At 38.8% G+C, this 15,091-nt stretch overlaps 1 protein-coding gene across 1 annotated transcript in view; it reads left to right on the forward strand.

The window, feature by feature from the left end:
• Nucleotides 1-13,711, forward strand: part of LRRC72 (leucine rich repeat containing 72) — a 42,715-nt gene extending 29,004 nt beyond the window's left edge. Inside the window, exons 6-9 of the mRNA XM_047694202.1 lie at nt 3,336-3,425; nt 4,359-4,511; nt 12,310-12,337; nt 13,262-13,711. Of these exons, the coding sequence (XP_047550158.1) occupies nt 3,336-3,425; nt 4,359-4,511; nt 12,310-12,337; nt 13,262-13,427 (437 nt within the window). The 3' untranslated portion in view covers nt 13,428-13,711. The remainder of the gene's footprint in view (nt 1-3,335; nt 3,426-4,358; nt 4,512-12,309; nt 12,338-13,261) is intronic.
• The last annotated feature ends 1,380 nt before the right edge of the window (nt 13,712-15,091 follow it).

Below are 15,091 nucleotides of genomic sequence, written 5' to 3' on the forward strand. Positions count from 1 at the left end.
CCATATTTAGTACAAGCACATGGTGTGCAGTGGCCCATAGATGTTAAAGCAAGATGGTGGTAATGATGGAGGGGCTGACCTAACTAAGCAACCTTGAACCGGAACCTCAAAATCATAGTGTCTGACCATTGACAGCTAGACTCACTCCCACAGGCTGGTCTGCATAGACATAGGACATTATGACTTTTAACTTCTCTGTATCATTTCCCCCATATATTAAAAGGGATATTTTGGAGCACCTGGGTGGCTCAGTCAGTTAGGCATCCGACTCTTGATTTTGGCTCTGTTCATGATCTTAGGGTCATGGGATCAAATCTCGTGTCAGGCTCCATGCTTAGCAGAGTCTGCTTCTCTCCCTCTCTCTCCCTCTGTTCCTCCCCATGCACTGTCTCTCTCTCTCTGTCAAGTAAAGAAATAAATCTTTTTAAAAAGTGGATGTTTTGGTACATTACCAATCAACTCAACTTTCTTTCAATGGTGGTCTGAAAAACTAATGTTCATTTAAATGATGCTTCTTAATTTAGCTTCTAAAGTTTTAAAAAATTGACTGAAGCCAATTATTTGGATAATTTTTTTCTCCCCTGTTTCAGTAACAAGTAGCTTCATACATGGGACTAATGTAATTCAAGCTTGTGCAGTAAGGTGGTAAAGGCATTTTGATATATTATTGGATAGATGTAAATTGCTTAGACTCAGAATCCCAAATTAAGATAAGCAAGACAGTGCTGGCGCCACGGAGGTGTACTCCATAAGTAGCCTAGGGGGAAAGTGGATTAAATAGTATTAACCTATTGAAAGTGAAAGTGTAAGCAATTTTGCTTCATAGTTTCTAAAGGAATGTACCCATACATCACAGGAGGCCTTCAGAACTTTCAGACACAGGAAACTGATTTCATATCTCAGAAACTTAATTTATGATAATTTTATAGCAGCAATCCAAAACTCATAAATCCAAAATGTTAAATGTTTAATAGTCTGGAAGAGGGGGAAAAAAAAGAGTTGAAAATAAGATTGCCTCTTTCCAAAACTTAAGAGCAAAGAAAAAAAGGAAAATCATAAAGATGAAACGCCTCTTAAATTATTCATTTCTATTCTTTTTTTAAAGCTAATTTAAGCAGAGGCTAGGCTAGGCTACCAGCCCATTGTTCTGACCTGTGGTCCCTTAGATTTTACATTAGGATGCGATAAACAGTGAGCCATAATAAAGGCATCAAGTTTTCAGTACTGGGACGTGTTATTCATAAGTCCTGTAATAGCAGTAAGTCTAAATCTGATGTTCTGTTTCGCTGAAGCTAGAAGGTTTTTCAATTTACGTAAAGAAGTGACTTAACTAAAGACTGGGAGAAGACATGAAATAGGAATGTTCCCAGAGAGAAATGAGTATGAAGGGGATGCAAAGAGTAAACGTCATTCGTTCCTGTTTTGTGAACATCATAGGCAGCGGTAGATTCCACCCCTCGCTGCCAGAATGGACCACAGGGTTCTGAGTTGTCAGATGGGATTCTCCAACGCAGCAACCGCAGAGCAGACTTCTGCACTAAAGCATTTGTGATGGGACTTTCTCTTCCTCCTGAACTCTGGTTAGCAACGATTGTGTTTTGCTTTTCCATCACTGAAGGACGTTCTTTTCTCTTTCTGGCTCAAACTACAATGCGTGATCCCTGTGGATCTTTTAAGAACCTGTCCTTATTACTGGTTTAATATACATCCGTTCTACTCCCTTTCCAGTACTTATAATTATTGGTTACCACTATAAATTCCCTCCCTTTTAAGCTTAAAATGTAAACCCTTTCTGTCACTCGAGAAATCTTGCAAATCTTCCATTTCATTTTTCCTCTCCTTCCCTCACTGCACACACATTTCCTGTCTTTTTAAATTCTTGGGTGCTCCTGGCTCTCCAGCTTCTTTTCTGCCTTCTTCATTCTGAGAGCTTTCCTTTAAGAGCTACCAGGTGTCTTCCATTGCCGGCTCTAAGTCCTTCTAAAGCTCAAGTTTTCCACAGGGAAGAGCGATATGTAATGATTTGATTAGCCAGAAAAGTTTGTGTTTATACAATAAATATCAAAATGTTTTATAACCTACAGGGAAAACATCTAGAGGAGTTAATTTTTTCGGTTTTTAGCAAAATCGTTGTGTTCTAAGCACGCCCTCGTCTTCTTTATGTTGCCAACTGCTCTTTCCTGGGCTTCTAATGCTTAATATTTTCGTGCTTTTATCAAGCCTCTCTCTATTTTACAGTCAAATGCCACAGCGCTACTCCCAAATTTAACATGTGCAATAAAGGAGCCCCATTTCGGGAGGGAGTGATGTGGTTATACGATGGCTGGAACTCTTTCTCCTACTGCCACCTAGTGGTAATTCTCCTCCCCAGACGTTTTTTTCCCCCCCGAAGAGCAGTCTGCAAATTAATTGCATGTAGGCAGACTCCAAGAGCTAAAGATACCCACGTGGAAATCATAAAAGTTTTATTTCACATTGTATTAAAATAACCCTGTTTAATATATCCAGGGAAGAATAGAGTCGCGATACTACTCTTTCCCTAAAAATAAAACTCTCACAACTTCTAGTTGAAGATTTAAAAAAATGTACCTGCATGTGAATGCGTCGAGCCCATGACGTCAGCCACGCCAGGAGCTCTTCCACCTGCGCTTGCTTCCCACCTCCAGCCACTGTGGGACACAGCCTGATTCATGAGGGACCCCGGCACCTGAGCTAAGGAAGGAAGTCAGAGGCACGTGCATCTGGCCAGAGGGAGACACCATCCAAGATCAGCACCAGCTCAGGCCTGTTCCTGCGGAGATGTGAAGCGGCTACAGGCGTTTAGGTACTCAGAAATATGTGCAGTGGTTTTAAGTGGAGAAGGAAAACTATTTGGTCCGTGCCATGTACAGCACCTCTATCCATCTCCAGGCGGCACCCGTGTGACCTCTGAGACTGGAAGAAGAGAACCAAGTGAACAAATCCTGTCACAGAGAACAGCATCAAGACCCCCACAGAGCTGATCTCTTGTTCTTCCTTTACTGATTAACTGATGGCTAAAATTTTCCTCGTTCGTGGTAGAATTGGGTCAACACTATGTCTCCAGCACCTCGCACGGTTCTTAGTATATATAGTTAGCACTCAGGAAATATTTGTTGAATGAATGACTTTCACAAATGAGAAATAAGTGCTGCTCTGAATAAGTGAGATTAGGGAGGCCACTGGTTTGGTTTACGAAGCAGAATTTTACATGTTCGTACGTTTCATATTAATTCTGCAATTTCCTAAAGTTTATCCAGTGATAAATGAAACCAGTTTTGAAATCTGACATCTTAATTTGGATTCTTTCTTTGCAGCTCTCCACCAAAACCCTTTGTGCCAATATAACCTGTACCGTTTATATATAATCTACCACCTTCCAGAAGTACAATTTCTTGACCGAAAACGTAAGGATACCTCTTACAGAGAAATATTTGAAAGGCAGTCTTATAGTTCACTAGTTTAAAAATGCTGAAAGTCTGAAAACAGTTCTCTTTGTTAGTGGAAGTTTTTCAATGATTTATTTTTGAAATTTTTGCTCTGTGAAATTTGCCCTAGTTTAGGAATTCATTTCTCTTGATCACTATGGAAAAGGCCATCTAACTGAGTGTGAGAATAGGTCTCCTCATCCTGATTTGGACATGAATGTGTTGAATGCCAAATCATCTATTCCTGGTATTTTAGTGTTTTATTTCACAAATGAAAGAATTGGACTAAATCTCTTAAGGCTTATTTAAGTTCTAAAAATTGTATTCTTTGCAATTCTGTAAACATATATACTAAAACTTATATATTCAATGATAACTTCTTTATGAATACATCTTAAACATTGTAGACAAACTACCATGTCTGATTTAACTGAGCCACAAAGATCAGCAGCCTCACTGCATTTACTTTACATTTCGGGGGAACCTCTCTTACCTCCCAAGTGTATTCCCCATCCCTCTACCTACCTTTCTATCTCTATAGGTGTGAAAATTCTTAATAATTTATTACTAACTCCCCAACGAGGATATATAAAACCTACATTTATTCCTGTTATTCCTCACAGCCCTGAGGAAAGAAGGACAGTATCATAGCTGTGATTGCAGCCATCCATGGTGATGTGTTAGAAAGTGTTTGGGATGCATTAGGAGGATCTGTGCCTTGCGACATGAGTGGCATATACTGAGCATTTGTAAGATTATGGAAATCACTGTGACTGCCCTTCACGGTTTTGACAGTGTGTTCACATATAACATAGTTCAGATAAACACATTATTGAAACTCTTCAATTGTATTCTGAATGCCTCTGCATCTCTATAATGCTATGCAATAACATTACTATTTGCATTTGTCAGATGTTACAGAAGATGAGAGAAGATCAATGATAACCGTTTTTAACCATAAAAGGACTCATGTCGTTCAATCAATAGCATTCGGAAGAAGAGTAGATGCCTCGTGGAATCCTAGAGCACCACTTAAACAAAAACCAGCCCAGAGAGTACCTCCAGGTATTTTGAAAAAGAAGAAAAATGAAATTAAAATTGCTCAGACTTCGGCTAACTGGATTGTAATAGCAACAACTGCAATTTATAATAAGTGCAATATCTACATAGTGAAATGAATATTTTCCAATTTTATTAGTCTAGTTAAAGCAATATGCAATTTTATCTTCATTTGTATATATTAAATTAAGTGAAGTAATAATGATAACAATGACATATTTTCTTGAAGTTCTTACTTCAGTTTCTAGTACAGTATAAAAGGCTCAGTAAATAATCTGTTGTTACTATTACCACTATCACTGGGCAGTTCCACCAATTAAAACTATAAGTTGCTGATAATATGGAAAAAAAATATTAAGAAGAAAGATAGATCATCTGCAATTCCTTTACCCAGAAATAATCACTGTTAATGTTTTGGTTGGATTCATATACCTTTAGTGATGTTTCATTTGTTGGAATTTAATTTCTTATACGTAACAGAAATACAACTTCAATGACTTAAGGAAGTAGAGTTTTTCTCACACAGCAAAGAGTACAAAGGTAGGGTGTGCTGTGTTAGCACAAAGTTCAATGATATCATTGGTGTTCAAGAATATATGCATATAGGGGCGCCTGGGTGGCTCAGTGGGTTAAGCCGCTGCCTTCGGCTCAGGTCATGATCCCAGGTCCTGGGTTCAAGCCCCACATCGGGCTTTCTGCTCAGCAGGGAGTCTGCTTCCTCTTCTCTCTCTGCCTGCCTCTCTGCCTACTTGTGATTTCTCTCTGTCGAATAAATAAATAAAATCTTAAAAAAAAAAAAAAGAATATATGCATATCTACTCTTAGTGTGCTTTTTGGTTACAAGGTGGCTGTTACATCACCAGGCATCACAGGAGATAGAAAAAAAAAAAGGTGCAAAGACAAAAACATTTTCTTCATGACACTTTGCCCAAGAGACAAACATAGATTTTCAAAAAAATAAACCAAAAAATGTTTTTTTAAAGATTTAATTTATTTATTTGACAGAGAGAGATCAAGAGTAGGCAGAGAGGCAGGCAGAGTTGGGGGTGGGGTGGGGAAGCAGGCTCTCCGCTGAGCAGAGAGCCTGATGCGGGGCTCGATCCCAGGACCTGGGATCATGACCTGAGCCGAAGGCAGAGGCTTTAACCCACTGAGCCACCCAGGCGCCCCCCAAAAAATATTTTATAGAAATGTAGGAAAAAATATTAAATTGGGAAATAATTTTGAAGAAATTGCCCAGAATGCAGCATAGAGAAAGAAGAAGTAGAAAATACTAATTAGCTGTGAGACAAGAAGACATTAGAAACAGAAGGTCCAGTATCAGCTTATCTTTCCTGCAAGGAAAAAATAGAGAAATTGGGCAGAGGGCAATGTTTGAACTGATAATGACTGAAGATTTTCCAAATTTGATATGCTATGAATCCTTAAATATTCAAAGACATAAATAACATACAGCGATGACAAAAACCCACACTGAAGGCAAAATGATCTAAAAATAGAATGAAAAAGGACATTACCTATAAATAATAATTTATAGATTCACAACAAAATCCCCAACTGCAATTATGAAGTCAGAATACAGTGATCCAAGACTTTTAAAATGCTAAGGAAAAGTAATTGTCAACCAAAAGTTCTACAACTAGCTAAGCTAATCAAAAATGAGCAAGAGATGAAAAAAAAAAAAAGGCAGAATCAAGACTTTCCCCTCAACTTTTTAATGTGAGAAATTTTCTAATAGAGGAAACCTTGAAGGAATATTAAATACCTACATATGCTCATGTATGATATGATTATTAGTGTTCTGCCCTTTTCACCCTTCATAGATGAGGCTTTGCCTTTTTCTTCATTAAGGACTTCCTCAGAAGCTTCTAGTTACGTCTGATTGGAAATCACCAACTCAATGTAAACTGGAAAACATCAAAATACCACTGAACAATTTAAATGTTTTACTTGTTGACATCATGACTTTTCACTCCTAAATAATTTAGCCTATAAGTTTAAAAATAAGGACACTGTCCTATGTGCCCACAATGCCACTATCACACCTAAAAAAATACTTTGTGTACAGATATTATTTAACATACAATAATACATATTCAAAGTTTCCCAGTTGGTTCAAGATGGTTGCTGTAGCTGCTTTTTCTTTCTTTTTTTTTTTTTAAAGATTTTATTTATTTATTTGACAGAGAGAGATCACAAGTAGACAGAGAGGCAGGCAGAGAGAGAGAGAGAGAGGGAAGCAGGCTCCCTGCTGAGCAGAGAGCCCGACGCGGGACTCGATCCCAGGACCCTGAGATCATGACCTGAGCTGAAGGCAGCGGCTTAACCCACTGAGCCACCCAGGCGCCCTGTAGCTGCTTTTTCAACCCAGACATCAGTCAAGGTTCATAATTACATCTGGTTGTTATGGACCTTTATTCTTTTAAAATTTAAAATAAATTTCTTGTTTTAACAAGCCTTTCAGGTGATCCTGAGACACATACCAGTTAAAGAACCACCCGTGTGGAGGAAAGAGCACAAAACACAAGTTTTGGGATCAGATCCCCCTAGGTTTGAACACCAGCTGTGTTAGTAGTTAGAAGTTTTATTAGCCTGGATATGAATTTGTTTCAGCTTTCTGATTCTTAAAAATAGGGACTGTATCTTCCTCTGGCTATGACGACACTCAGTATGGAAACATTGCCACTCCTGATCTACCACATATCGAGGGCACGATAAACTGAGCTGCTCTGTTAGTCTCGACCTTGGTTTTCTTTCACTTCATGTTAAGATGTGCAAACTGAATGTTATCACATTAGTCTGAGTGAACAAGGCTGTGCTAGGAAATGCATCACCACATAGAAAATCTCCACTCCTAAAAATAGCTTACATAGTGGGGCGCCTGGGTGGCTCAGTGGGTTAAGCCGCTGCCTTCGGCTCAGGTCATGATCCCAGGTCCTGGGTTCAAGCCCTACATCGGGCTTTCTGCTCAGCAGGGAGCCTGCTTCCTCCTCTCTCTCTGCCTGCCTCTCTACCTACTTGTGATTTCTCTGTCAAATAAATAAATAAAATCTTTAAAAAAATAAAAAAAAATAGCTTACATAGTAACAAGCAATGTAAGACCACCCAAAATTTTTTCTGGCTACAATTGTTACAGGTGTGAGGAGGACCAATGATCATGATGTTTAGTACTTTTCTTTGGTGCAATCAGATTGCTTTTGAAAAAACTATTAGCATTTTATTCTCTTTACTGCTTTCCCATATTAAGCCTCTAAAAACAAAATCAGAGGAAGAAAGAATAGGGAGAGTGTTTTATTGCACTTGAGAGTTGTTCTTATTAATTCATAGCTATGTTGACTGTTGTCCTCTTAAAAATTGGCATGACTCTGATCTACTCATTTCCTACAGAATGCCAATATATCATAGCAACTAAATAGTATTTTTAGTCCAATACTTTAGCTTGGCTTATTTTAGCTTATCTTAGTAGCTGACCATGTATAATGAAACTAATAAAACCCACTATGTAATAGGTTTTTAAAATATGTCTTAGAGTTTTATAGTTTCTGTATTTGCTTTGATGTAAGTCTCATCTTGCTGTGACATGAACATTTAGGATTCTGAATTCTTTTACTGGAAGGAAACCACACCTAAAACTGTTCACACCACATTTTGATTTCATTATCTTTAATCTTAAATTGGGAAAGAAACCAATTATGTTCAAATAGCTCAAGAAGTAAAGGTCAACTTGGAATTTCTTTAAATCCCAGCTATCCATACTTGTCAAATAGATATGAGTAAAATACATGCACCTGTTTCCATTAATGTCTTTCGTGCTTCTTGCACGATAATCAACAACCTCAGAATTAAAACGCTGTGGGCTTTTTATACGGCTTTAAAGAAGAAGATTTCCCACCAGCTACCTAAATGGGAAAAGACATTAAGGGCATTTAAAAGAAATGAAAATAGAGGCACCTGAATGGCTCAGTCAGTTAAGGAGCTGCCTTTGCTCAAGTCATGATTTCAGGGTCCTGGGATGGAGTCCCACGTTGGGCTCCCTGCTCAGTGGAGAACCTTCTTCACCCTCTCCCTCTGTCTTTCCTCCTGATGGCTTTCTATTTCTCGCTCATGCTCACTCTCCTTCTTTCTCTCAAATTAAAAAAAAAAAAAAATCTTAAAAAAAAAAGAAATGAGGTGCACCTGGGTGGCTCAGTGGGTTAAGCCGCTGCCTTCGGCTCAGGTCATGATCTCAGGATCCTGGGATCGAGTCCCGCATCGGGCTCTCTGCTCAGCAGGGAGCCTGCTTCTCTCTCTCTCTCTCTCTCTCTCTCTCTCTTTACCTGCCTCTCTGTCTACTTGTGATCTCTCTCTGTCAAATCAATAAATAAAATCTTTAAAAAAAAAAAAGAAAGAAAGAAATGAAATGAAAATACCAAAAAAATTTTTAAATGTCTACTAGCAGTCCAAGTGAAACTGCTGGGTTTCTGTGATATTTGCTCTTTTCCCCTAAATAAGACAGAACTCCAGGTGCTGAGACGAGACTGGGGGATGATGTCCCTGAGCCTGGGCCTAGCAGCTGACGCATGTACTAGGAAGAGTAAGAAGAAAACCAAAAAGAAAATCAGGTAGACTGTTCAAAAAATGGTAGTTCGGACGCCTGGGTGGCTCAGTTGGTTGGACGACTGCCTTTGGCTCAGGTCATGATCCCGGGGTTCCGGGATCGAGTCCCACATCGGGCTCCCAGCTCCATGGGGAGTCTGCTTCTCCTTCTGACCTTCTCCTCGCTCAAGCTCTCTCTCACTGTCTCTCTCTCAAATAAATAAATAAAATCTTTAAAAAAAAATGGTAGTTCACCACAGTGGGTAAGGCAAGAAGACAAAATCCAGAGAAAAGTGAAAACTAGAAGTTTTTTCCTAAAGATTTATTTACATAGGGGCGCCTGGGTGGCTCAGTGGGTTAAAGCCTCTGCCTTCAGCTCAGGTCATGATCCCAGGATCCTGGGATCGAGCCCCGCATCGGGCTCTCTGCTCGGCAGGGATCCTGCTTCCTCCCCTCTCTCTGCCTGCTTCTCTGCCTACTTGTGATCTCCATCTGTCAAATAAATAAATAAAATCTTTAAAAAAAACAAAAGATTTATTTACATATTAGAGAGAGAGAGAGAGAGAGAGAGAGCAGGAGTGGGAGGGGCAGAGGAGGAGAGAGAATATCTCAAGCCGACTTTGTGCAGAGCACAGTCTCATGCAGGGCTCAATCTTACGACCTTGAGATCATGACGTGAGCCAAAACCAAGAGTTAAATGCTTAACTGATTCTGCCACCCAGGTGGAAAAATTAAAATTTTTTCAAAATTAGAAGTTTTGAGCTGGGGGACTGAAGGTTCAGGAAGCCAGGCTTTAAAGACATCCCTGATCCTGGGTAGCAGGGACACCTGGCAAAACCCGGAAAGCAAATGCCAAACGCTCTTTGTGCATGAAGCCTCAGAGAGGTAGCAGAGACCAGTGTGAGATCTGGAGATTGGTTGGGAATTGAGAAACGTGCAGGGTCAGAAGAATCTGTGAAGGCAAAAATCAGCAGGCAGCAGAGCACGCCATGGAAGCCAGGCAGGCACCATTTGCATACAAAATAATGACTGGGGGCCACTGGCCCTGATGCATGCTATGGAGCACCCTGGGCCAAAGAAATAAACTAAAACTGGGTGCCAGGGTGGCTCAGTCCATTAGCATTCCAGCCCTTGATCTTAGCTCAGGTCTTGATCTCAGGGTCATGAGTGCAAGCCCTGCGTTGGGCTCCATGCTGGGTATGGAGCCCACTTGAAAAAAAAAAGGGGGGGAAGAAACTAAAACCACTTTCTTAGGGAGACATCACAGGGAAAAATACATTCTAAAAAGATTAAGAATCTAAATGTAGATGAAAAGTACTGAAAAAAGAAAAAAACCTTTTATAATTCTGAGAAGGCAGCCAATCAAAGCTTTACATAAAACCTGCGGCCACAAAAATGAAATGTTGACAGATTTAAACTACATATAAATGAAAAGCATTATATGATGAAGGGACAAAATTAAGAGATATCAAAAGAAATCTTTGCAATACATACAATAGGCAAAAGTTAACTCCCATTATATTGCAGTGTTCCTATAAATCAATTTGTAAACTCTAAGTTAAAAAAGTGACAAAAGCTATGGATAATGCATTTAGAGAAGGGAATAAATGTGATATCTAATGACCAGACTTACTAGTGAGTGAATAAATGCAAAATAAAAAAATGAGATATTATTTTCATCCTGCAGATTCTTAGAAGTTGAAAAGGTTAATAAAATGTGAATAATTAAGGGAGAAAAAGTACAACTTACATGTTCATGATGAGAGTGTAAATGAGTTCATCTTTCTTGGAAGATCATATGACAATATGGAAGCATCCACCAACATATAAAATGTGCAAATCATTCAACATAGCAATTAAATTTGTAGGCTCTTTGCAGAAGTATTTGCATATATGAACAAAGATGTATATGTAAAGCTATTCATTGAAACATTTTGTGTAGTAGAAAAAATAGTGAAAATACTCTGGATGGTCCTTCACAGAATATTAAGTTATGGCACATTCATACAGTATGCACTGTTGTACTTGAGAATTATTCTATGATATATTGAGAATAAAACATGCATCATGGAGTAATGTAATACAGAGTACTAACAAAATTGGAGCGGGGTACATATATGCATGTAAGTACATGTGTGTATGCACATAGGAGGCTGGAAACATACATAAAAAACTCTAACAGTGATAGCCTCCAAGAAGAGGAAGGAGAAAGGTCACAAGAAGTTTCACTCTCTATTGTTTTCCCATTTATATCCATTGTAAGGAAAAGGTGCACTTAATGAGTTTTTAAAAATGTACGAGGGGGCACCTGGCTTGGCTCAGTTGAAAGAGCATGGGACTCTTGATTTGGGGATGTGAGTTCAAGCCCCACAATGGTGTAGAGATTCCTTAAAAATTAATTAATTAATTAACTAATTAATTAATTTTAAAAATGTAAGAAAAGAGTCCGGGGAGATCAAAAAGGGAATGGGAGCCGTGGGTTACCCATTTGTGAAGGGCAGGATGCCATGAACTCATCTCCTAAGGCAGAGCTGCTGCTTGCGGATTGGCAGGACTCACATTGTGGGCTTTGGTGGCCCAACAGGTGCTGGTACGTTCCAGAGGCACGAGGCCTCTGGAGAGGAATGAACAAAGCGATGACAGTCTCTGGAAGATACCATAAGAAATCCTGGCTTTGAGGACTAGTCTTTGAGCTCCCAAAGCTAGGAAAGATGGAGATTCTTGTGATCTAGGATTTGTTTATTTGATTTCTTTGAAGTTAATGCCAAGAATCCAAATGGTTTAAACTGCCCGAAATATTTCTCCTTTCAGTCTGTTAGTCCATTTATAGATGCATGTGTCTATCTGGAAAAAAAAAAAAAAAAAAAAAAAGGATTGGTTTCTGCATGAGACTCAGTATCTTAATTACAAAAATGCCCACTTGGATTCCACTGGTAACTTAATTGATTAAGCATTCTGTTCTCAGAGTTTTGAGATCTGTATTGAATTAAAGAATTTGCCTCGAAATCTAAGGCAAACCAGAGGCACTATATACCTAAGAGAAAAGTTAAGTTTGAGCTCAGGTATCAAGGCATTTTTTGAAGGATTGAACTATTCTATTCATCTAAATAACCATTCAAAAATCAGAAAGTTGGGCTCTAGACTTTTCCTTATAGGAAAAGTTCCATTGTTTTTAAATGCTGAGTAAACATTTGAAAAATACTAATTCAGAAATGTGTTTTTTTTTTAGATTTTGCTTTTGCGAATAATGTAGACAAGTAAGTGCTTTTTAACTTTACTTTTATTATCAAATTATTTCATAATTGCGTTGACTTTAAATTATCTTCGTTTCCCAAAGTAGATTTCAATGAGTTAAAAAATGACTAACTTCAATAGATGGGGAAAAAATGCTGTCTTTCTATAAGCTCAAGCTATTTATTCATATTTGACATACTTAGGTTTTTAATACTATTATTATAACCAGAAAAAAATGAAAAGCTGATTCAATGCATAAAAAATAAAACCTAAAACTTATTAGCAAATTACAAATGTTTAATATTCCTCTAAATATGTTCAGTGACAGAAGTTATGTAGATTAACATTTAAATTCCTTGGGATTTACATTTTCAAAAGCAAATACTTCATTAAACTATGGAAAACCTTTCAAATTCATGAATATTGATGAACTTTAAAAATCATCATTCTTTTTAAATTTTGCACTTAGGCATTTTTTTCTTTGGATTCAGAGTTGAAAAATATCATCCCCAAACACATTTATAAAATAATAGCATAATGTGGAGAAATCATAACTTTCTAATAAAATGTACTTAAGACACTCATATGCATATGACGTCTACAAATATTTTAATCACCTCATTTAGCACTGGCATCAAATCATAAACACATTAAGGTGTGAGACCTAAACTGGGATAGCTGATCCCAAATATGTTCATTTAAACATGTTTATTTTAAAAATGTTTATTTTTATGTTTATTTTTATTTTATATTTATTTAAAAAATAACGTATACAGTAAAAATAGTATTCCTTATTCTGAGAGTCAATAGAGTCACTAGAGGCCCAAAGTTATCTGTTAGTGGTACTAGGCTATAAATAGCATAGAAAAATATGGCATTTGTTCAAATTAAAATTTCACTGTGGCTTAATGGATTTTTTTTTTCTGACATAATTGCCATTTTTGCAGAACTGTGTTTGATGACCCAGAAGATGCTGTGTTTGTAAGGTCCCTGAAGAGATCAGCTATGGCTTTTACCTTCCTGAACTGGGACACAGTTCCAACACGAGAGGAAAAATACCTTGATGAGAAAGGCAGAGAACCCACTCAAATGCTTACAGTTACACTGAGATAGCCCCTAGTATTTCTAGAAATCCTAGTGGATTTCTGTTGTTTATTAAACTTCTCTGTGATCAAGCATATTATACATTTATTATATTATTTGAAACACGTAAACGGAAGCAGAAACACCATTAATATAATCCTCACACATTTTACGTTTTTGTTAAAGTAAAACATGTCTACATAAACGTACACAGATCATTGTGTTCAGCTCAACAGAGTTTCAAAAAAATGAACATGTTCATGTAACAGCAGTCCCAGATCGAGAGAGAGATTATTACCAGCACGTGAACAGCCTCTTCATTCCTGTTACCAGTGCTATTCCCTATCAGGAGTCATCCTTTTAGAGACATCACTGTGATGAACTCCAAGTCATCAATTAATCGCGTCTGTCTTTGAAAGGCATATAAGCGCAATCAGAGAAGTTGCATTATTTTGTGTCTGGCTTCTCTTACTGTAAAACTCACCCATGTTGTTGCGTGAGGTGATAGCTCTGTGTTCTCATTGCTATATGCTATTTCATTGTATGAAGATACCACAATTTATTTATCCAGACTATCATCTTTTGATGTTGCCTTCGAAGGCGTTTGCCAGTTGCGGGTGTGGGCTAATGATGTGAGGTTGGCCTCCCCGGAGGCCTGCTGCTAGGGGGAAGAGAAACCAGAAAAGCGTTTAGCGGTTGCCTCGTGCTGAGAGACAAAATGCATTTCTGGTTTTCCCTGGCTGAGCTAAAGAGTTAGATCAAAAGCTTATAAAAAGCACGGGTGCCTGGGTGGTTCAGTGGGTTAAAGCCTCTACCCTTGGCTCAGGTCATGATCTCAGGGTCCTGGCATCGAGCCCCGTGTTGGGCTCTCTGCTCAGCGGGGAGCCTGCTTCCCCTCTCCCTACCTGCCTCTCTGGCTACTTGTGATCTCTCTGGCAAATAAATTTTTAAAAATCTTAAAAAAACAAAACAAAACCTTATAAAAAGCAGTGTGACTTCTCCTCCTGTCTGATTGTGCTTCGACCACCACAGAATAACACAGACAGAAAAGACACACACTGGACAAGTGGGGCTGAAATCCAACAGACAAGGGACGGGAGCCCTAGAGGGAACGGTGAACTGTCCCTGAGAATCTGTAACCTCCTTTTACGTGTGGGCACTTCCGATTCTGTACAAAGCCAGGGTCTGAAAATTCAGGCATGATCTGCCAGAGGTCAAGGAAAGGCAGAGAGCTGAGCATCGATGTGGATGTTGTGGCTCGAGACAGACGTGATGGTGTGCGGCTTCCCAGATTTGGTCACAGAAAGTATGGAAATGGTCTCTGGTTCTCTCTTCCGGATCACTTATTCTGCAAGAAGACAGCTACCATGTTGTGAGGACATTTAGGCAGTCCTCTGGAGGGGCTCATCGGTGAGGAACTGAGGCCATTTTCCGAAAATCCAATGAGGGACTAAGGCCTGTCGCTACAACCTTATAAGGGAGCTGTTTTGCCAGCATATCCTCAGATCTCGTGAAACTTTCAGGTGAATGAACTTCTGGCCAAAAGCTGCTCCGCACCCTCCCGAGAATCCCCAAGCCAGGATCACCAAGTTGAGTGGCTCCTGTGTTTCTGGCCTACAAAAATTACATGAGACAATGCTTGTGGATGCTTCAAGCTGATACATTTTTGGGGTAACTTTACACAGCAATAGATA

This window comes from Lutra lutra, chromosome 11 (genome assembly GCF_902655055.1).
Source record: "Lutra lutra chromosome 11, mLutLut1.2, whole genome shotgun sequence".
NCBI lineage: Eukaryota > Metazoa > Chordata > Mammalia > Carnivora > Mustelidae > Lutra > Lutra lutra.